The sequence below is a fragment of the Jaculus jaculus genome, chromosome 4 (genome assembly GCF_020740685.1).
Source record: "Jaculus jaculus isolate mJacJac1 chromosome 4, mJacJac1.mat.Y.cur, whole genome shotgun sequence".
Taxonomy (NCBI): domain Eukaryota; kingdom Metazoa; phylum Chordata; class Mammalia; order Rodentia; family Dipodidae; genus Jaculus; species Jaculus jaculus.
In genome coordinates this window covers 116203768-116227100 of record NC_059105.1, presented here as the reverse complement: position 1 = coordinate 116227100, position 23333 = coordinate 116203768, and the positions used below count along the sequence as shown (strand labels likewise).

General features: G+C 42.8%; 1 protein-coding gene across 2 annotated transcripts in view; it reads left to right on the top strand.

Moving 5' to 3' along the window:
- The first annotated feature begins 4997 nt into the window (after positions 1-4997).
- Positions 4998-23333, top strand: part of LOC101609433 (two pore calcium channel protein 1-like) — a 65054-nt gene continuing 46718 nt past the window's right edge. For both annotated transcript variants that reach the window (XM_045147724.1, XM_045147723.1), the window contains exon 1: positions 4998-5065. In XM_045147724.1, the coding sequence (XP_045003659.1) occupies positions 5012-5065 (54 nt within the window). In that variant the 5' untranslated portion in view covers positions 4998-5011. The remainder of the gene's footprint in view (positions 5066-23333) is intronic.

Sequence of the window (23333 nt, the reverse complement as noted above, 5' to 3'; positions counted from 1 at the left end):
TGTATCTGTATTGGCATCACTTTCTGTACTTGGGGGAAGTTTTCTTCTATGATTTTGTTGAAAATACCTGTTATGCTTTTGGAGTGAAATTCTTCTCCTTCTACTATACCATGAATTCTTATGTTTGATCTCTTCACAGAGTCCCAATTGTTTTGAAATTCCCATTCATGCCTTCCTATTAGTTTGTCTTTCTCTTTGTTGGATGGTATTAGATCTGCTACCTGGTCTTCTAGTTTAGATAGTCTGTCCTATCCTTGATCCATTCTCCTGGTTTTCTATTTGACTAACTCTGTTTTTCATATGTAGTATTTCTGATTAGTATTTTTGTATTACTTGTATTTCCTTACTCATGTCTTATCCCATTAAGTTGGGTGCCTGTGTTTTCTTGGGATTCCTTCAGGAGTTTATGTTCTTTGATTTCTTTGAACATAGATATCTTTTAAAAAAAATCTTTGTCAGGCATATCATCTAAAGCAGTCTCACTAGAGGTCATTTCTGATGGATTTATAATTTTTGGTTGGATTGTATTGTCTTGATTTTTTGTGTTTCTTGTATTGTAATGTAGAAATTTTTGCATCTTGAGTTAATTTGCTGCTTGGGTTTTCTAATTATCTGCAGTGTTCTTGGCTGTGTAAATCTGACTTCATTTATCTTCAGTGTAGGAGTTTAGGGAGACTTTTGTAGCTCTTACTCCAAGAGAAACAGCAGAAGTGACCCTAGGTGTTGAGTTTGCCTACTATTCAAGTATTGTAGTAGACTTAGTAGAGCAAATTTCTGGCAAATTCTCAAATTCAACTGAGCAATACACACAACCAAAACCAGTACAGAGTATTTATACAAGTGTGGAGATTAAAATAAACAGATAATGTTATAAAGCCAAAGTCCCTAAGGGTGTGTGTTGCCCCACACCCTTAATCCTGCCAACTAGGAGGTTGAGATTTCTAGTCTGAAATGGGTCCAGTTCAGCCTGGGGCAGTCAGATCCTGCCCCCAAAAGTGACAAAAGAAAAAGACAAAGGCCCTAAAAACCAGAAAACATTAAAGTAACAATAGTCAACACCAAAATACAGCTTACTTGAGAAAGGTAAAGCCAACCATGTGCATATCATTCAAATGTAATACACAACCTCTCCTGATATGGAAAGGGAGATTAGCACTTCCTATACAGGCCTGCATATCTGGCTTTGTATAAGTAGGCCCTGTTACCTTTTGGGGTAGCTTCCAGTCTCACCAGTGCTGAGTGCCCACCTTGATCTCTGTTGGTGCTGGGTGGCCAGGGTTGAATGAGTTCTCTGGAAGTTTATGGTCCTGATGGTTGGGGAATGGGAGGCTATGCAGGGTGCCTGGAGACGGAGACCTACTAGAGCTTCTCAGTTGGTCCCATCTGTATTCTCCTTCAGCAGCTGCTCAACTAGTCTCTTCTATCTTCCCCTCAGGGTTCTTGACTTTGTGAGGAGGCTGATGTGAGTGGAAAATCCCCTCACCTTGTTTCTGCTCCTGCAGATCTGCACAGGCAGCCAGTTGTGTGGATCAGGGCCCGGGTGCCTTGGCAGGATTCTGGCTGGGTTCCTCCATTCTGGAAGATCTTGGTCTCTCCTGCTTCTCTGCAGTAGTTAATAATAACTTATACACCTTCACTTCTCAGTAGAAGAGTGTGTTTTGCTGTGTTTCTGCTTATATTCCTCCCTAGGCTCCTTTGGTGTAGCTAGTATGCTGCCGTCTTACCCAGAAGTCCTTGCCATGTGCTTTCAGAGAAATTAAGAGGACAAGCAGTGAGGCTCAAGGAAAAAAAAAAAAAAAAAAGAGAGGGCAGATATCAAATCAGAGTCTAAGAGACTCAGAGGAGAAATGAGTAATGAAGAGAGTTATACTCAAGGTTACCCCAAACTTAAAGAAATTACACAGATAGCAAACCTGGCGTTGGTGACAGCACCCATGTAGTAGATCTGGAGTGGGGGGCTGAAGGGGAGTGGTGTGTGTGAGGTGAAAGGGTGGAGCTAGTCACCTCTCCAGCCTCTAACTTTTTACAATGAATGAATTTATATTTACTTTCCCCACACCAACGGTTATTTAAAAGCCCTTGCCAAAACAACTTTTTATCCATTGCTATAAGCATATGAGCATATATATGACCATATACTACAAAACTGCAAGTCAAGTTGTTGGTAGAGTGCTTACTCCATATGCACAAGGCCTTGGGTTCAATCCACAGTACTTCAAGAAAGAAGCTGTCACAAGTTGGGGTACTTTGTAGACTTCAGGCTGACTACACATGCTGGTGTTTTGCTTCACTGTTTTAGCACTGTATGCTTGCTTTGCGCTAGGAGTCTGGGCTGCAAAATATTACTGTTTTCTGTCTTCTCTTTCCAAGAGGTGCTTATGACCTGTGAGATGGACAACATCCACAAACACATGAACTGAAGCAGGGTGTGGCTGTTGTTATGAAGTGAGTGTGGGGACCTCGAGAAGACTTGGAGAAGGTGAAGAAAGGCTTGCAAGACATTGGTGCTAGGACAGATGGAAACTATCAGAGATGGAATGGGAATGCAGTGCCTGGTTGCCCACTGAGCCGAGGCTATGAGTAGTTCTCACCGCAGGCTAGCCTCACCACTAGAGCATAATTCTGGCATTGAGATGCAGGCCAGGGCTGGAGAGATGGCTCAGAGGTTAAGGCACTTGCCTGCAAAACCTAACAACCCAGGGTTCAATCCCTCAGTACTCATGTAAAACCAGATGCACGAAGTGTCACATGCATCTGGAGTTCATTTACAGTGTCTAGAGGCCCTGGTGGGACCATTCTCTTTCTCTTCCTGCATAATGCATTTAAGAGGTTAAAACAGCAGGCTGCTATGAAGTTGTCAGCAGGGCCATGCTCCTTCCTGGAAACTGTACTAGAATTTGCTTTCAAGCTAGTTCGGGTTGTTGCAGAATTTAGTTCCTTGCCATCTCCACTTCTATGTCCGAGGCAGCAGCAGCCTGGAATACAGTCCTTCAGGGACTTCCAGTCCCTCACCTCCTCGGCAGCTTGTGTATGCGTATTTTCTTCTCCACGAAAGTCTCTGGCTGGACCTAGTGCTCATTGATTTGGTTAGACTAGCTAGCCAAGGAGTTCCATGGATTCCTTGTCTCTCATCCTCAGGGCTCGGACTACAGGCAACACCTGACCCGGACATTTTACATGGGTTCTGGGGAACTGAACCCAGGGCTTTGTGATTGAGTAGCAAGCACTGTACCACTGACCCATCTCTCCAGTCCTATTCTTGTAAATTCATTGGGTGTGGTGGTTTGAATGTAAATGTAGGTCCTCCCATAGCCTGAAGTATTTTGATTAAGATTAAGCTTCCTGGGCTGAAGGGATGGCTTAACCATTAAGGCATTTGCCTGCAAAGCCAAAGGACCCAGTTTCCATTCCCCAGGACCCACGTTAGCCTGATGCACAAGGGGGCGCAAACGTCTGGAATTCGTTTGCAGTGGTTGGAAGCCCTGTTGCGCCCATTCTCTCCCTCTCTCTCCCGCTTTCTCTGTCAAATAAGTAAATAAATAAAAATAAAATATTTAAAAAGTAAGCTTCCTACTTAAGTTTCTAGCAGCCCCTGAGGAGGAGGCGTGTCATGGGGGTGGAGCTCGCGCGCATCCCTAAGAGGTGTGTTCTGAGGTCTGGCTGAGGGTGCTGCCAAGCTCTCTGAGCTCTCCGCTGTGAGTGCACGGAGTGAGCCAGCTTCTTCCGCCTTGGCGAGACTTCCTCTGGAACCTGTAAGCCTGAGCTAACCCTCTCCTCCTACGGGCTGCTTCTGGTCTGCTGCCTGTTGCAGCAACGAGGTGACAACACCGGGCTACTCTAGATAACCCGGAATGATCTGCTTTGATTTTTGTTTTGATTTTTGTTTTTGAGAGAGGTCTTAAACTCAGGCGCCTCCTTCATGCTGGCACTATGGGCAGTAAATGTAGGCTTCCTCCTTCCCTTCGCTCCCCTCCCCTCTGTGTGGTCTAGGAATCCAATTCAGGCCTTGCACGTGCTAGACAAGAGCTATCTTTGGGCAATACCCCCCAGCACGTTCCTGTTTTTTAAAATTTTTTGTTCATTTTTATTTATTTATTTGAGAGTGATAGAGAAAGAGGAAGATAGAGATAGAGATAGAGATAGAGATAGAGATAGAGATAGAGAGAGAGAGAGAGAGAGAGAGAGAGAAATGGGCGCGCCAGGGCTTCCAGCCACTGCAAACAAACTCCAGACGCCTGGTGCATCTGGTCCTGAAGAATCGAGCCTCGAACTGGGGTCCTTAGGCTTCACAGGCAAGCGCTTAACTGCTAAACCATCTCTCCAGCCTGTTTTAAGGACACTTGAAGTGACCTCAATTATATCGCTGCCCAGCCGCATCTGCACGTACAGTTTCGGGATAGGTATGGAACCGTCCTGTGAGTGCGTTGCCAGCGTCCTGCCTGTACCTGGCACAGGGCTCAGGTGAACTGCGCAGGACCGCGGGCGAGGGCCGGCCCCTGCCCCACCAGGCCTCCTCCTCCGGCGGGAGTGTCCGCGAGTCTGGCTGCAGCAGGAGCCCGGGACCCCAGGGTCACCTCACAGCTCACCTGCAAGTACTTACTGTCAGCATTTAAAATTCATAACCACCATTGTCAACAAAACACGTACGGAAATATGCTTTCTCTTGAAAATTTACCAACTCTGGCAACCTTGAGTTTTAGGTTATACAGTAAATGGGGGTGTCCGAGGGAAAAGGAGGGGGTCCAACTCCCACCCCAGCGCACTTCACGCGTGCCCGAGAGGCAGCCCTGCGCTCGCGCGCGCCCGCGCCGGCCCAGCCCCAGCTCCTCGGCGGGATCGGCTTCCCCGGCCCCGCCCCAGGCCCCGGGAAGGGGCCGCAGCTGGGGAGCTGGACCAGCCCCGCCGGGGTCACGTGCAGGTCCGAGCGCCCGGGCCCTCCGCGGGCCTCCGGGGTCACAGTCCGCCCGGCGCCCCGACGCCCGCGCGCCCCCGCCTCGCCCCGGCTGCCGAGATGCCCGGGGTCGGCCCGCGCCCCGAGTCCCCCGAGGAGCCGCCCGCGCAGGAGGTAAGGGGGCGCCCGACGCCGCGTGCGCTCCCCGGGGCGGGACGGGGCGAGGCGCCCCCCTGCTCTGCGTCCCCCGCCGTCCTGTGCACCCGGGCTGACTCTGGACCCTGGGGGGCTGCTCCATCGGGAAGCTCAGAGCCGCCCGGGGCTCAGTATTGAGGGCCCATCCTCTCGGCGGGGCTCAACCTTCATTCCCGCTGGCTTTGCGCCCCGACCGTGTTCCCCGAGAGTAGGACAACACCCGAGGGTCCCAGGGCAGGAAACATCCCCGAAGATGTGGAGCAGAGAGGGCAGGCGCAGCCCTGGTCCTTCCGAGGTGGGCGCAGTGGTAGCTCTGGTCCCTGTCCCTCAGACATCCAAAATATCTTTGGAAAACTTAGAGCTTTCAGCAGCTGTACTGGGGTGCATTTCTGTTTGCTGGTCAAGAACTGGAGACGGTGGAGAAAGGCGGGAGTCCTGTTGTTTGGCCATCTCCTCGAGTCTCTGGCTCTCCCTCTGTAGGGTAGGGGATGGTAAATCAGTGCCCTCATGAAGACCATGGGCAGCAATCAGGACCAGCACATTGCCTGGCACAATTACGTCCACGTGTGTGATGTGCATTTGCTGTGGGATGAGCAGTGTGTGGGAGGTGAAAAGCCTTTTAGACCTTCTTCCTGGCATTCTTTGAGTTGGCCTCTGCAGTGCTGGCCTTTACAGCGTCACCCCACTGCTCTGTTTCTAGGTGGGTTCCTGTAGGTTGTTGAAGGGGGTCTCCATTCAAACCAGCCTTTATGTCTCAACATCTGTGGAAAGAAAAATCATATTAACCTGATACTGATGTCCTCCCTGTGTGTACCTCATATTTTTGTCTAAGGGAAAAGTGTGTGTGTGTGTGTGTGTGTGTGTGTGTGTGAAAGAGAGAGAGAGAGAGAGAGAGAGAGAAGAGGGAAGGGGGCAGGAGGACCCTAATCTTAGACCTGCAGGTATTGGCAATAGTTCTCAGTGCTGGCAGATCTCTGTGGTGGTTTTCTTTAAAGCGACTCCTGTCCTGGAGTCAGGTCTTCTGTGGCTTCAGAATCATTGAAAGACCTCTCTCACAGGACTGCAGGTATAAAGATGAGGAAGGAGCCTGGTGCCTGCAGATAATCTTCAACCAACAGCTCCTTGTTTTCTGAGATAACAGCAGTGGTTGAGTTATCAAAATAGAGACACTGTCTAGGTCAGGGGCCAGTTAACAGGATTACCCTTATTTAAAAGTTCACTTTGGTCACAGAACAGGAAACCATCTAGCCACCTGAAATTCACTAATACTTTGTCCTTTCAAGCACTTTTGATGTGTGTGTGTGGAGGTGCATTGCACATGTATGTATAGGCCAGAAGACAACCTTGGGTGCGGTTCCTCAGTCGCTGTCCACCTTTTGTTGACACTAGGGTTTTCATTGACCAAGAGCTCACCACCAGCCTGAAATAGCTGGCCAGTGAGCTCCAGGGATACACCTGTGGCGACTTCCCCAGTGCTGGGATCCAACTCAGGTCCGCACACTGGCAAGGCAAGCACTTGACCCACTGAGCCATCCCCTCAGACCCCTTCCAGGGGTGTATATTGTTTAGAATTCTTTCCTACAGGAAGTTTCTTTTGGCAGCTGTATGCAATCTGCTCCTTCAGTGAATTTACCGACAACTTCAGCTTTGAAATATAAGTAACCCAATGCTAATGATCCTCAGCCTTGCTATTGGTTAAGTTGAGGAAGCCTTAGGTGCCCAGCCTTTAATGTTGGTCTGGGTGTGGTGTGGATCTGAGCAAATTTAGGGTTACTAAGAGATTGAAGAGGGCAGCCAGGGCTGACAGCATGTGTCCTGTGCTGCTGCTTCCCATAGTTTCATGCGATTACTTGAAAAAAAAAAATATTTTTTTTTTGAGGCAAGCCCAACAGACTGGCCTTTTTTCTTTATGTGAGAGAGCAAGAGTGAGAGCAAGAGAGAGAGAGAATTGGCATGCCAGGGTCTCCAGCTACTGTAGTCAAACTCCAGACACATGTACCACCTTGTGCGCTTGTGTAACCTTGTGGGCTTGCATCACCGTGTGTGTCTGGCTTATGTGGGACCCAGGGAGTCAAACATGGGTCCTTAGGCTTTTAAGGCAAGCACCTTAACTGCTAAGCCACCTCTCCAGCCCCTGAAAAAATATTTTTAAAAATATTTTATTTTATTTTGTATTTATTTTATAGTTGCCTCCAATGCACTGGGTACCTACCATATGGGATATCACACATTGCAAGCATAGACTCCAAATCTCCCCACCCCTGAACATACATCCCTTTGTCCAGCTTCCCTGGGCAGAGTTCTGATACAGTGGTGCAGGCTTCTGGGATTGCCGATTAGTTTGTAAAACGGAAGTTTGAGATTGGCTTTCAGTGAAGGAAGGAGGGAAGCCAACTTCTGATTCCAGTGAGCATGAGATTAGGAATGGAGGTGGGGCTCATGGTAGACATCAAACAAGGAATCTACCTGTTTTGGCTAGAAAAGTGTGTCCCTGGAGAGAAAGTAAGTTGAAGAGGAAGCAGTGGAGGAGACAGTGGAGCCCTAAAGGCTAAGGTAGAGGTTTTGATCTTGACCTCTTGGACAAAAGAGAATCACTGTAAGCAAAGAGAAGTCATTTGAAGCTTTTGAATGGAGACCATACCAGAAAACAAGGATTTATGCATGCGTGCTCGTGCTCTCTCCCTCCCTCTCTCCCCCCCCCCCCTCTCTCTGGTTTTTTGCTGTAGCCCAGGCTGACCTGGAATTCACTATGTAGTCTCAGGCTGGCCTCAAACTCACAGCAATCCTCCTACCTCTGCCTCCCTAGTACTGGAATTAAAAGCATGCGTCGCCACACCTGGCTTCTCTCTCTTTTTTAATCAGTATACAGACTGAATGGATGGAGGACAAGGGTGCACGAGCAGAGCAAGATGGACACCTTGTGATGTTTGTAGAGGGAAAGAGAGTATCAGGATTGGAAAGAAAAACTGGGTTAGGCAGAATTCAATTTAAGGTTTATATGAACTTCTGTAAATCATACTTTATAGTTGATTATGATAGTTTTCTTCTTTACATAAATAAAACACATTAGTTGTGTGTTCAAAGCACTTTTTATCAATACCTTCCTATTTACCTTGGCTCTTGTTGGCTCACTTTGAGATATCTGGGTTTTATAATGGTTTACTCCTGTGACAGGTGAGACTAAAGAAGGTATTTGTTGGCCACTCACAGAGGTAACTTCCTTGTCCTGTGCTGAGAGCTTCTGAGACAAATCTTTCCCTCCCCTCTGTGTTCTTTCCCTCTTCTAAGAGGATCTTGAGAATTTACCTTCCTCATAATAAAGACTTACACAGGTAGGGACAAAGGAGAGAAAACATACCAAGTTTCAATTTTTAAATATTTATTCATTTTTCATATGAAAGAGAGAGAGAGAGAGAGGGAGAGAGAGAGAGAGAGAGGGAGAGAATTTGCACACCAGGGCTTCCAGCCAGTGCAATTGAACTTCAGACACATGCATCATCTTGTGCACATGTGTGACCTTGCACGTTTGCATCATTTTGTACATCTGGCTTATGTTGAACATGGGTCCTAAGGTTTCATAGGAAAGTGCCTTAACCACTAAGCCATCTCTCCAGCCTTCAATTCAAATTTAAAATATATTTATTTGTAAGCAGAGAGGTGTGAAGAGAGAGAGTAAGAGAATGAGAATGAGAGAAAGAGGGAATGGGCACACTGGGTCATGTTGCCATTGCCAGTGAACTCCAGGCACATTTGCCACTTTGTGCATCTGGCTTTATGTAGGTATTTTGTTATAGTAATGGAAAGTTGAGTAACATACCATGTAAGCTTGAGAAGCATTCATAGTATTAAAAGGGCATGCCTAACATAAGACACACTTGTTGGTGAAAAGTATTTGTTTTCTGAAAGATAAAAATAACTTTAAGGTGGATATGGCAGTGCATGCCTCTTGTCTTAGCACTTGGGAGGCAGAGGTAGGAGTATCACTGTGAGTTCAAGACCATCCTGGGCTACAGAGTGAGTTCCAGGCCAGCCTGGGCTAGAGTGAGCCCCTACGTTGAAAAAACAACAAGAAAACGACTTTAGTACAAGTAAGCGCGTTCATTACGATGTGTCCGCTAAGAACACTGCTTCCTGGGGTGAGAGGCAGGATGGGAGGGATGACGAGTACTGGAGCACAGGGCAGACCAGACTTTAGCAGGAAGCAGGTGTCAGATACGCATCCTTGCTGAGCATGGGAAAGCTCTTCCAGTCCTGTGGGTTGGTCCTGACACCATGTGGCAGAAGCGAGGCTGTGAGGAAGGAACAAGGAGCTTCCAACTAATGGATAAGGCATCAGCTTTGAAGTGGGACCCGTATTGAAAGCCCAGCAGTGCTCAAAACACTGGCACCCACCTCACCTAGAAGGCAGACCGTGAAGAAGGAAGAACATTCATTCAGGGCTGGAGTCTTCATTGTGATGGGTGGCCTTCAAGAAAACACTGCTGAGGAAAGAGGGCTTAGGGGAGAGAATGGGTCTGAATTGCAAATAAACAAGCAGGTCCTTTCAAACAGTGTGAGGAAGGTTTTGATGTTAGTATAACGGTCAACTAGCTAGTATGAGAGTATGAGCAGATTTTGCCATATCAGGGATGGACTCAAGGGTGAAGGTTCTCAGAAGGGGAGATAGGGAACTTCTCTCACTCAAGGCCATAGTCCAGGTGAAATCTTATGGGCATCTCATGTCTCATGGCTGGCTAGGAGTTGCTGTACTGTTTTTCCAGTTTTCATCTAGTAGATGCATGAATGAAATGATATACATCAGATCCACGCACATTAATCTGCTATGTTTGTGGTCACACTGAAAAGATGTTAATAGCTTTGGGGTGTTTTTATTTATGGGAGCTAGGAATTGAACCCAGGGCTTTGCTCATGCTAAGTATGTCTCTACCACTGACCTACACCACCAGACCTGCATCAACTTTTTTAAAATGAATTTTTAAAATTTATAACACACAGAGAGAGAGAGATTGAGAATATGAATGGGCAAGCCAGGGCCCCTAGCCACTGCAAATGAACTTCAGATACATGCACCACCATGTTCATCTGGCTTACCTGGGTACCAGGGAATCAAACCTAGGTCCTTAGGCTTCACAGGCAAGTGTCTTAACTGCCAAAGCCATCTGTCCAACCCCTGCATCAACTTTTTATTTTTATTTATTGTTTCTAAATTTATTTTTGCATCAACTTTTTAAATCAAGGACAGCAGTGACCTTAGAGATTTTGTAGGGCTGGATTTGTATCTCAGTAGTAGAACACTTGTCTAGCATGCACAGGGCCCTGGGTATGGCAAAAAATAAAAATGAAAAGACTTTGCTATCAATGTGTGAAAACAACAGCAACAACAAAACTTATTAACAGAATCTTTGCTGTCCTGGTATGATCTTTTTTTATTACTTTTGTTTTATTTTATTTTTCATGGTATGATCTTTTTAAAAAATATTTCTATTTATTTATTTTCAAGCAGAGAGAGAGAGAGAGAGAGAGAGAGAGAGAGAGAGAGAGAGAGAGAGAGAAAAGATGAAAAGAGGAAAGGGCATGACAGAGAGAATGGGCATGCCGGGGCCTCCAGCTACTGCAAACAAATTCCAGATGCATATGTCAAATTGTGCATCCAATTTTATATGGGTTCTGGGGAATGAAACCCAGGTCATTAGGCTTTGCTGGCAAGTGCCTTAACTGCTGAGCCATGTCTCCAGGATCCAGTATGATCTTTTATGAGATGTTTACAGGAATTAAAGTTGATGTATCCTCTGAAGAAAAAAGAAAGCTATGCATTTTCTTCCTAAAATAGATTCTGAGTAAATTGTGGGGATTTTGCTGCTGCTCAGAGTTAAAGGTGTTCAGGAGTAATTGATGTAAAGATTTTCTTTTTTTAAAAAATTTTTATTAGCATTTTCTATGATTATAAAAAAATATCCCAGGGCTGGAGAGATGGCTTAGTGGTTAAGCACTTGCCTGTGAAGCCTAAGGCCCCCGGTTCAAGGCTCGATTCCCTAGGACCCACGTTAGCCAGATGCACAAGGGGGCGCACGCGTCTGGAAATCATCTGCAGTGACTGGAAGCCCCGGCTTGCCCATTCTGTCTCTCTCTCTGCCTCGTTCTCTGTCTGTCGCTCTCAAATAAATAAAAATAAACCAAAAAAATTTTAAAAAATCCCATGTTAATTCCCTCCCTCCCCCCACCTTCTCCTTTGAAATTCCATTCTCCATCATATTACCTCCCCATCACAATCATTGTACTTATATATATACAATATCAACCTATTAAGTACCCTCCTCCCTTATTTTCTCTTCCCTTTATGTCTCCTTTTTAACTTACTGGCCTCTGCTACTAAGTATTTTCATTCTCATGCAGAAGCCCAATCATCAGTAGCTAGGATCCACATATGAGAGAGAACATGTGACGCTTGGCTTTCTGGGCCTGGGTTACCTCACTTAGTATCATCCTTTCCAGGTCCATCCATTTTTCTGCAAATTTCATAACTTCATTTTTCTTTACCACTGAGTAGAACTCCATTGTATAAGTGTGCCACATCTTCAGATCAATCTTTAGCTGTTTTAGGAACCTCCACACTGATTTCCACAATGGCTGGACCAGATTGCATTCTCACCAGCAGTGTAGAAGGGTTCCTCTTTTTCCACATCCACGCCAACATTTATGATAATTTGTTTTCATGATGGTGGCCAATCTGACAGGAGTGAGATGGAATCTCAATGTAGTTTTAATCTGCATTTCCCTGATGACTAGTGACGTAGAACATTTTTTTTAGATGCTTATATACCATTCGTATTTCTTCCTTTGAGAATGCTCTATTTAGCTCCATAGCCCATTTTTTGATTGGCTTGTTTGATTCCTTATCATTTAACTTTTGAGTTCTTTGTATATCCTAGATATTAATCCTCTATCAGATATTTAGCTGGCGAAGATTTTTTCCCATTCTGTAGGTTGCCTCTTTGCTTTTTTCACTGTGTCCTTTGCAGAGCAAAATCTTTGTAATTTCATGAGGTCTCAGTGATTAATCTGTGGTTTTATTGCCTGAGCAATTGGGGTTGTATTCAGAAAGTCTTTGCCAAGACCAATATGTTGGAGGGTTTCCCCTATTTTTCCTCTGGCAGTTTCAGAGTTTCAGGTCTGATGTTAAGGTTTTTAACCCATTTGGACTTAATTCTTGTGCATGGTGAGAGAGAAGAATCTATTTTCATCCTTCTGCAGATATTTATCCAGTTTTCCCAACACCATTTGCTGAAGAGGCTGACTTTTCTCCAATGAGTATTTTTGGCATTTTTATTGAATATCAGGTGGCTATAGCTACTTGGGCTTACATCTGGGTCCTCTATTCTGTTCCACTGATCTACATGTCTGTTTTGTGCCAGTACCACACTGTTTTTGTTACTATGGCTCTGTAGTATAGGTTAAAATCAGGTATGGTGATACCACCAGCTTTATTTTTGTTGCTCAGTATTATTTTTGATATTTGAGGTTTTTTTGTGATTCCAAATGAATTTTTGGATTGTTTTTTCTATTTCCATGAAGAATGCTTTTGGAATTTTGATGGGGATTGCATTAAGTGTGTAGATTGCTGTTGGTAAGCTTGCCATTTTCACAATATTGATTCTTCCAATCCAGGAACAAGGGATGTTTCTCCACTTTCTAGTGTCTTCTGCAATTTCTCACATGAGTGTTTTAAAGTTCTCATTGTAGAGATTCTTTACTTCCTTCGTTAGGTTTATTCCAAGGTACTTTATTTATTTTTTTTGATGCAATTGTGAATGGGAGTGATTATCTGATTTCATCCTCTGAGTGTTTGTTGTTACATATATGAAGGCTACAGATTTCTGTGTATTTATTTTGCATCCTGCTACATGGCTGTAGGTTTTGATCAGATCTAACAGTTTGCTAGTAGAGTTTTTAGGGTCCTTTATGTATAGAATCATGTGATCTGCAAATAATGATGACTTGATCTCTTCCTTTCCAATTTGTATCCCTTTTATGTGTGTCTCTTGCCTTATTGCTATGGCTAAGATTTCCAAAACTATATTAAATAAAAGTGGGGACAGTGGACACCCTTGTCTTGTTCCTGATTTTAGTGGAAAAGCTTCCATTTTTTCCCCATTTAGTAATATGTTGGCTGTAGGCTTGTCATAAGTAGCCTTTATTATATTGATATATGTTCTTTCTATTCCCAGTCTCTGTAGGACTTTTATCATGAAGGGATGTTGGATGTTGTCAAATGCTTTCTCTGCATCCAATGAGATGATCATGTGATTTTTGTCCTTCACCCCATTTATATAATGTATTACATTTATAGATTTAGGTATATTGAACCATCCCTGCATCTCTGGGATAAAGCCTACTTGGTCAGGGTGAATGATCTTTTTGATATACTCTTGTATTCTGTTTGCCAATATTTTGTTGAGAATTTTTGCATCTATGTTCATGAGGGAGATTGGTCTGTAATTTTCTTTTTTTGTTCTATCTTTGCCTGGTTTTGGCATCAGGGTGATGCTGGCCTCATAGAAGGAGTTTGGTAGAATTCCTTCTTTTTCTATTTCCTGGAAAAGCTTAAGAAGCAATGGTGTTAGCTCTTCCTTAAAGGTCTGGTAAAATTCAGCAGTGAATCCATCTGGGCCTGGGCTTTTTTTAGTTGGGAGATTATTGATAACTGTTCAGATCTCCATGTTTGTTATAGGTCTATTTAAGTGATTAATCTCATTTTGATTTAATTTAGGTAGGTCATATAAATCAAGGAAAGCATCCATTTCTTTCAGATTTTCATACTTTGTGGACTATATGCTTTTATAGTATGTCCCTATTATTTTTTGAATTTCTCTGGAATCTGTTATGATGTTACCTTTTTCATCTCTGATTTTATTAATTTGTGTCTCTTCTCTCTTTCTTTTGGTCAGATTTGCTAAGGGTTTATCAATCTTGTTTATCCTTTTAAAGAACCAACTCTTTGTTTCATTAATTCTTTGGATTTTTTTTGTTTGTTTCTATTTCATTAATTTCTATCCTAATCTTTATTATTTCTTCCCACCTACTGATTTTTGGTTTTCCTTGTTCTTCTTTTTCCAAGGCTTTAAGGTGAAGCACTAGGTTGCTTACTTGCGACCTTTCTAATTTCTTAATATAGGCACTTAAAGCTATAAATTTACCTCTTAGAACTGCCTTCATTGTGTCCCAGAGATTTTGATATGTTGTATTCTCATTATCATTTGACTCTATAAATTTTTTGATTTCCTTCTTGATTTCTTCATTGACCCATTCATCATTTAGTAGTGTATTGTTTAGTTTCCATGATTTTGTGTATGCTCTATAGCCTTTCTTGCTACTGATTCGTAGTTTAAGTCCATTGTGGTCAGATAGAATGCAAGGAAATATTTCAATTTTCCTGAATTTGTTAAGATTTTCTTTGTGTCCTAATATATGGTCTATTTTAGAGAATGTTCCATGTGCTGCTGAAAAGAATGTACATTCTGCAGCCTTTGGAAGAAATGTCCTGTATATATCTGTTAGGTCCATTCCTTCTATGACCTCATTTAGTCCAGATGCCTCTTTGTTCATTTTTTCCCGGGATGACCTGTCAATTGACGAGAGTGAGGTGTTAAAGTCACCCACCACCACTGTGTTTGGTGTCATCTGTGACCTTAGTTCTAATAGTGTTTGTTTGATGAATTTGGGAGCCCCCGTGTTAGGTGCACATATGTTTAGGATTGTAATGTCCTCCTGTTGGAGTGTGCCCTTAATCAATATAAAGTGATCTTCCTTATCTTTCTTGACTAACGTTGGACTAAAGTCTACCTTGTCAGATATTAGGCTAGCAACCCCTGCTTGTTTTCTAGGCCCATTTGCTTGAAACACCATCTTCCAACCTTTCACCCTAAGATAATGTCTATCCTTTGTAGAAAGGTGAGTTTCTTGGAGACAACAATTTGTAGGATCCTGCTTTTTAACCCAGTCTGCAAACCTATGTCTTTTAGTTGGGGAATTGAGGTTGTTGATATTAAGAGATATTATCAAAAGGTGTATATTTATGTTTGCCATTTTTTTTTTTTTTTTGTGGTTCCGGTTCTACCTGTGCTCTCTTGTGTTAACTAGTATTTGAGTATTGCTTGTTTTTTCTAGGTTCCTTATATGTGTGCTTTTCCTTTTCTTCAGCATGGAGGATTCTATCAAGTATTTTCTGTAGAGCTGGTTTTGTCTTCAAATACTTTTTTAACTTGCTTTTGTCATGGAATGTCCTTATTTCTCCACCTATTTCAATGGACAACTTTGCAGGATAAAGTAACCTTGGTTGACAGTTGTTATCTTTCAGAACTTGGAATATATCAGTCCAAGCCCTTCTGGCTTTTAAAGTTTGTCTTGAGTAATCTGCTGTAATCCTGATGGGCTTGCTTTTGTAGGTACCTTGATTTTTCTCTCTATCTGCTTTCAATATTTTTTCTTTGGTGTATGTGTTTGGAAGTTTGATTATAATATGGCAAGGAGAAGTTCTTTCCAGGTTTTGTCTGGCTGGGGTTCAAAGGCTTCCTGTATCTGCATTGGCGCCTCTTTCCCAATTTGGGGGAAATTTTCTTCTATGATTTTGTTGAAGATGCCTACTATGCCTTTGGAGTGGAATTCTTCTCCTTCTACTATGCCCTGAATTCTTATATTTGATTTTTTCATAGTGTCCCAAATATCTTGAAATTCCCACTCATACTTTTCTATAAATTTGTCTTTCTCTTTGTTGGACTGTATTAGATCTGCCACCTGGTCTTCTAGCTTAGATATTCTGTCCTCTTCTTCATCCATTCTACTGGTGAGATTTTCTACAGATTTTTTTATTTCATTAACTGTGTTCTTCATTGCTAGTAATTCTGACTGGTTTTTCTTTATTATTTCTATTTCCTTATTTATGTCTTGTATTGCCTTCTTTATTTCATGAAATTGGTGTCCTGCATCTTCTTTGATTCCTTTGATTTCCTCTTTAAGTTCCTCTTTGACTCCTTTGATTTGTTCTCTGACTTCTTTGAACATATTTACAATAATTCTTTTGAAATCTTTCTCAGGCATTTCCTCTAACTCGTTCTCACTGGAGGTCATTTCTGATGCATTAATACTTTTAGGTGGATTTATATCGTCTTGCTTTTTAGTGTTTCTTGTGTTATAATGTATATATTTTACATCTTGGATTAAGTTAAAGCTTGGATTTTCTAGCTAGTTGGGTATTCTTAGCTGTATCATTTGATTTGATGTTATATATTTTCTGTGTAGGAGCTTAAGTGTTTGGTGTGGCCCTTAAGACTCTCAGAGTATCTACAAAGGTGTTTCTAGGGGTTGAGTTTCCCTGCTATGGGAGTATTCAGATAGGCTGAGTGGAATAAAATACAGGTAGATTCTAAAATTGAACTAAACACTGTGCCCATTCAATCAAAAACAGCCCCAAGTATGTATACCAGAGTAGTTATTATAACAACCAGATTCTCTGTCAACATAGAGGTTAAGATTTCTGGTCTGTTGAGGGATGCAAGTCAGCTTGTGACCAAGTGAGACCCTTCTCTGGTGCAATCCCAGTTACCTTAGATGATTTTGGTCTCAGTCACGTTGCTGCCTGGGTCATCAGGCTGCTGTTCTGATTTCTGGAGCTGGGCACTGGCTTTTCCTGTGGAGCAAACCGAGCCTGGCAACTGTGGCCCTGCAGATCAGACCCCTGCTGCTGGAACTGCTGCTGCTAAAGCTGCCTCTGCTGGGTCTGTCAGCAGCTGCTCTGGTTCTCTCACTGCTCCACGTGTTCTTCTACCTCTGGTCTGCTACTCCATTGCTCACTGCCGCTCTCCCTTCACGTTTCCTGGGTGGCTGAGAGCGCAGTGTGAGGGGAAGCTCCCACACCTGGCTTTTCCTGCGGCTGGAGCCGAGTCTGGCAGCTTTCTGGTGTGCCGCTGCTGCCGCTGTGGTTGGTGGAGCTGTCAGAGCCGCTTTTGCCGGTCTGTGTGGGCTCTGGATGCTCTGGATCTCTTCTACTTCTCTGCTGCCGCTTCAATTTCCTATACACCTCACTTTTTAGTAAAAGTGTGTATTTTGCTGAGTTTTTTTGGCCTTTTTTTTCCCCCAGGCTGCTTTGGCGTGGTACCTATGCCGCCATCTAAACCGGAAGTCCAAGATTTTCTATTAAAATGTTTCTTAAGTCTGTGAAAGAAAGGGTGTACAGGAAAGCACTTATACAATGTTCCTTAGGCTTTCATAAGCTGCTTTCTAAAAGTCATATCATTGGCTGGGGGTTTAGCTCACCAAAACCAAGCCATAACAACCAATTAATGCTTGTACTTGCCCTAAGAAGGCACAAAATTCACCCATTTTCACAGCAGTTACCTAAAAACTACCCATTTTCATAGCAGTCATCACCTATTTCTGAGACTATTGTCCTTCATTGATGCTGTGGTTCTTGGAGGGTGCTGGGGACTGCCATCAACTTTAAAACATATTTTATTTATTTATTTTTCATTAACAACTTCCATGATTATAAACAATATCCCATGGTAATGCCTTCTCTCCCCCTACTTTCCCCTTTGAAACTCCATTCTCCATCATATCCTCTCCCCCTCTCAATCAGTCTCTCTTATTTTGATGTCATCATCTTTTCCTCCTATTATGATGGTCTTGTGCAGGAAGTGTCAGGCACTGTGAGGTCATGACTATCCAGGCCATTTTGTGTCTGGAGGGAGCATGTTGTAAGGCGTCCTACTCTACCTGTGGCTCTTACAGTCTTTCCACTACTTCTTCAGCAATAGACCCTGAGCCTTGGAAGGTGTGATAGAGATATTGCAGTGCTGAGCACTCCTGTCACTTCTTCCCAGCACCATGATGCCTTTGGAGTCATATCAAGGTCACTATTATCTGAAAAGAGAAGGTTCTCAACCAAAAGTGAGAGTAGCATTAATATATTAAGTATGAACATTAAGAGAAGTGCTTACTGGGCAGTTTGATGAGTATATTATACACATTTAGCCAGACAGCAACAGACATTACACCCTGAGCACTCATGACTACCCCTGTTTTACGTTTTCAGTATCAGGGATGTATTGCCTCCCATGGAGTAGGCCTCCAGTCCAATTAGAGGGCAGTTGGTTTCCACCACGACAGATGTGCCACTACTGCACCCGTTGGCTCATTTGGCCTGGCTGGCCAAATATAAGGCTTGCAGTGTCCACTGATGGGTATCTTCATTGGTGATTTTTCTCTCTCCCATTGAACTGCATGCAGCATAGCTTCTTCCAGCTTTCTGTCAGCTGGTCTACATGGAAGAGGTTATCAGCTCAGTTCCAGCAGGATTTCTCAGTGGCCTTGCAGCCCAAGTATGTGGAGTCTTCAGCAATAGTGTCTTACCATGTATTCCTGGTGGGAAACCAAGGGCCTCAGCAATGGCCTGTAATGTTTTGGGGGCATCAGGGACCTCTGTGGTCAAAACTCACTGGAAAGTATCCCATCCCTGCCATCAGTTTTTAATCCAAGCATTTGTGTTTCTTTTCGCTGTATGTGTGTGTGTGTGTGTGTGTATGTATGTATGTATGTATATATATATATATATATATATATATATATATATATACATATATATATATATATATACACATATATACATATATATATTTTTGTGGGGGGGTTTCAAGGTAGGGTCTCTCTCTAGCTTGGAATTCACTCTGTAGTCTAAGGGTGGTCTCGAAATACCATTATCCTCCTACCCCTGCCTCCTGAGTGCTGGGATTAAAGGCGTGCGCCACCATGCCCAGCTTTGTTTGGATATTTTTAAAACAACTTTATCAATATATAATTGAAATACATTAAAGTATGAGTGTTTAAAGTATATGGTATGGTGTTGGAATTTTTTGCATCTATGTGTGGTATGCATGCATGTTATGTATGTTTGTGTATGTATGGGGACACATGTATATGCACGTGGAGACCAGAGGACAATCTTAAATGTCATTCCTCAGACACTATGCACACATGTGTGTGCATGCACATATAAGTGTGAGTGTGTGCATGTGTATGCCACAGCACTCATGGGGGTCAGAAGGCAAGCTTGGGTGTCATCAGTGGGTCTCTTGTTATTCACAGCTGCTTACATCAGGCTGGCTGGCCTGTGAGAATTACAGCTGTGCACTACTGAACTCAGCTTTATGTGGACTCTGAAAATCCTCAGGTCCTCAGGCGTGCACAACAAGTTCTTTAATCACTGAGCCTTCTCCCCAGCTCTCGCTTCTTTTTTTCCTGGCTTTTTGAGGTAGGGTTTCACTCTAGCTCAGGCAGGAGTTAACTATGTAGTCTCAGGGTGGCCTTTAACCCAAGGCAATCTCCTGCCCCTGCGTCCCGAGTGCTGGGCTTACAGGCATGCGCCACCACACCCAGCCTCATCAAAAATGGGTCCTTGTGCTTGGGAGGCAAGCACTTTGCCAGCTGAGCCTTCTCCCCCAGCCCTTTTATGAGTTCTTTTCTTCTTCAAGATAGGGTCTCTTTGTAGCCCAGGCTGACCTGGAATTCACTATGTAGTTGGCCTCAAACTCACAGAAATCCCTCTACCTCAGCCTCCCTAGTGCTAGGATTAAAGGTGTGCACCACTACACCCAGCCCTTTGATGAGTTTGCTGCAGAAGACACTTGCATTACAAATATCAGATTAAGAGCACAGTGTGGATAATGAGGATATTTGTCACACCTAGAACTTTCCTTTTTCATTAATTTCTGCGCTAATCTTTATTATTTCTTCCCATCTACTGATTTTTGGTTTGCCTTGTTCGTCTTTTTCTAAGACTTTAAGGTAAGCATTAGGTCGTTTACTTGTGACCTTTCTAATTTCTTAATATAGGCACTTAAAGCTATAAATTTACCTCTTAGAACTGCCTTCATTGTGTCCCAGAGATTTTGGCATGTTTTGTTTCATTATCGCTTGACTCTACAAATTTTTTGATTTCCTTCTTGATTTCTTCATTGACCCATTCATCATTTAGTAGTGTATTGTTTAGTTTCCATGATTTTGTGTATGCTCTATAGCCTTTCTTGCTACTGATTTGTAGTTTGATTCCATTGTGGTCAGATAAATGCAAGGAATTATTTCAATTTTCCTGTATTTATTAAGAATTGCTTTGTGCCCTAATAGATGGTCTATTTTAGAGAATGTTCCATGTGTTGCTGAAAAGAATGTATATTCTGCAGCATTTGGATGAAGTGTCCTGTATATATCTTTTAGGTCCATTCCTTCTATGACCTCATTTAGTCCAGATGCCTCTCTGTTTATTTTTTCCCAGGATGACCTGTCAATTGATGAGAGAGGGGTGTTGAAGTCACCCACTACCACTGTGACCTTAGTTCTAATAGCGTTTGTTTGATGAATTTGGGGACCCCCATGTTAGGTGCATATATGTTTAGGATTGTAATGTCCTCCTGTTGGAGGGTGCCTTTAATCAATATAAAGTGGCCTTTCTTATCTTTCTTAATTACTGTTGGATTGAAGTCTACCTTGTCAGATGTTAGGATAGTAACCCCTGCTGTTTTTCTAGATCCATTTGCTTGAAACACCATTTTCCAACCTTTCACCCTAAGATAGTGTCCATCCTTTGTAGAAAGGTAGGTTTCTTGGAGGCAACAAATTGAAGGATCCTGCTTTTTAACCCAGTCTGCAAACCTATGTCTTTTGGTTGGGGCATTGAGGCCGTTGATATTAAGAGATATTATCGAAAGGTGTGTATTCATTTTTGCCATTTTTTTTTGTAGTTCTTCCTTTTACCTTTCTCTCTTTTTACCTTTGCTCTCTTGTATTAACTAACTAGTGTTTGAGTATTGTTTGCTTTTTTTTCCCGGTTCCTTATATGTGTGCTTTTCTTTTTCTTCAGCATGGAGGATTCTTTCAAGTATTTTCTGTAGAGCTGGTTTTGTCTTCAAGTACTCCTTTAGTCTGCTTTTGTCATGGAATATCCTTATTTCTCTGTCTATTTGAATGGATAACTTTGCAGGATAAGGTAACCTTGGTTGACAGTTGTTATCTTTCAGAACTTGGAATATATCAGTCCAAGCCTTTCTGGCTTTTAAAGTTTGTATTGAGTAATCTGTTGTAATCCTGATGGGCTTGCCTTTGTAGGTAACTTTATTTTTCTCTCTGACTGCTTTCAATATTTTTTCTTTGGTTTGTGTGTTTGGTAGTTTGATTATACTATGGTGAGGAGAGGTTCTTTCCAGGTTTTGTCTGGCTAGGGTTCTAAAGGCTTCCTGTATCTGCATTAGCACCTCTTTCCCAATTTGGGGGAAATTTTCTTCTATGATTTTGTTGACACCTACTATGCCTTTGGAGTGAAATTCTTCTCCTTCTACTATCCCCTGAATTCTTATGTTTGATCTTTTCATTGTGTCCTGAATATCTTGAAATTCCCACTCATATTTTTCTATTAGTTTGTTTTTCTCTTTGTTAAAATGTATTAGATCTGCCAACTGGACTTCTAGTTTAGATATTCTGTCCTCTCCTTCATCCATTCTACTGGTGAGATTTTCTACAGAGTTTTTTATTTCATTAACTGTGTTCTTTATTGCTAATAATTCTAACTGGTTTTTCTTTGTTATTTCTATTTCTTTATTTATGTCTAGTATTGACCTCTTTGTTTCATTAAATTGGCTTCCTGTGTCTTCTTTGCTTTCTTTGATTTCTTCTTTGAGTTCTTTCAACATATTTATAATCATTCTTTTGAAGTCTTTCTCAGGCATTTCCTCTAACTCGTTCTCACTGGAGGTCATTTCTCATGAATTAATATTTTTTGGTGGTTATATTGTCTTGATTTTTGGTGTTTCTTGTGTTATAATGTATATATTTTTGTATCCTGAATTATTTAATGATGGATTTTCTACTTTCTAGCTGGGTATTATGTGATGTATAAATCAATGTAATGTTATATATCTTCAGGGTAGGAGCTTAAGGCACTAGTTGTGGCTCTCAAGACTCTCAGAGTATCTACAAAAGTGACCCTAGGTGTTGGGTTTGCCTGCTATGAGAGGATTCAGGTAGGCTGAGTGGAACCAAATACAGATAGTTTCTAAAGTTTAACTAAACAATGTACACTTTTAATGAAAAGCAGCACAGAGTATTTATCCAAGAGTAGGTATTATGACAACCAGATCCTCTGTCTGTTGTCCCTTAGGCTGTGTATTGCCTCACCCACTCCCTTAATCCTGACAACAAGGAGGTTAAATTTCTGGTCTGTAGAGGGTTCCAAGTCAGCTTGTGACCAGTTGAGACCCTTCCCTAATGTATAACAGAAGAGGAAACAAAGCCACTATAAATCAAGAAGCAACAAATAATAAGCCCAAAATTCAGCTTATTTAAGAATGGCAACTTTGGCCATCCATCCGATTTAACATATAATTTATCCTGATATGGAAGGTGCAATTAGCACTTCTGGTTCAGACCTATATACCAGGTTTATTAGGCGGGTACTGACCTGGTGTAATCCCAGTTACCTTTTGAGATGATTTTGGTCCTAGTTAGCAGCGCTCCTCCTTGGGTCCCTCTTTGGTGTGCTGTCGGTTCAAGTTGGCTTGGCCAGGTCCCGTGGCCGGGTCCTTGGACCACTGCTGTGTTCGCTGGAGCTGGGCACTGGCTGTGGGGGAGGGGAGGCTTCCGATGCTGCTCTAGTTCTCTTGCTGGTCCATGTGTTCTTCTACCTTGTGATCTGCTCCTCCATTGTTCACTGCTATTCTCCCTTCACGTTTCTTGAGTTTGGGGAGAGCTCCGGTGTGAGTGGAAAATCCTCTCACCTGGCTTTTCCTGCAGCTCAAGCCAAGCCTGGCGGCTGGCTGGTGCACTTCCACCCGTGGTCCCACACGCGGACCTGCCAGAGCTGCTTCTGCCAGCCTGTGTGGGCTCTGGATGCTCTGGATCTCTCCTACTTCTCTGTTGCTGTTTCAATTTCCCATACAGCTCACTTTTTAGTAAAAGTGTGTATTTTGCTTGTTTTTTTTTTGGCTCCTCCCCCACCGGCTGCTTTGGCATGGTACCTACGCCACCATCATAATTGGAAGCCCTAGAAGTTTCCTGTGTCTTTGTGTACCCCATCACTTTCTCCATGCCCTCTCCTTCTATCCCCACACAACCTATAAGTTATAAGTCCTAATAATTGTGTTTTTAATGCAGTATAACTCATTTTTAAGTGTTTCAATATGAATTAAGTGTAGGAAATAGTTCTACT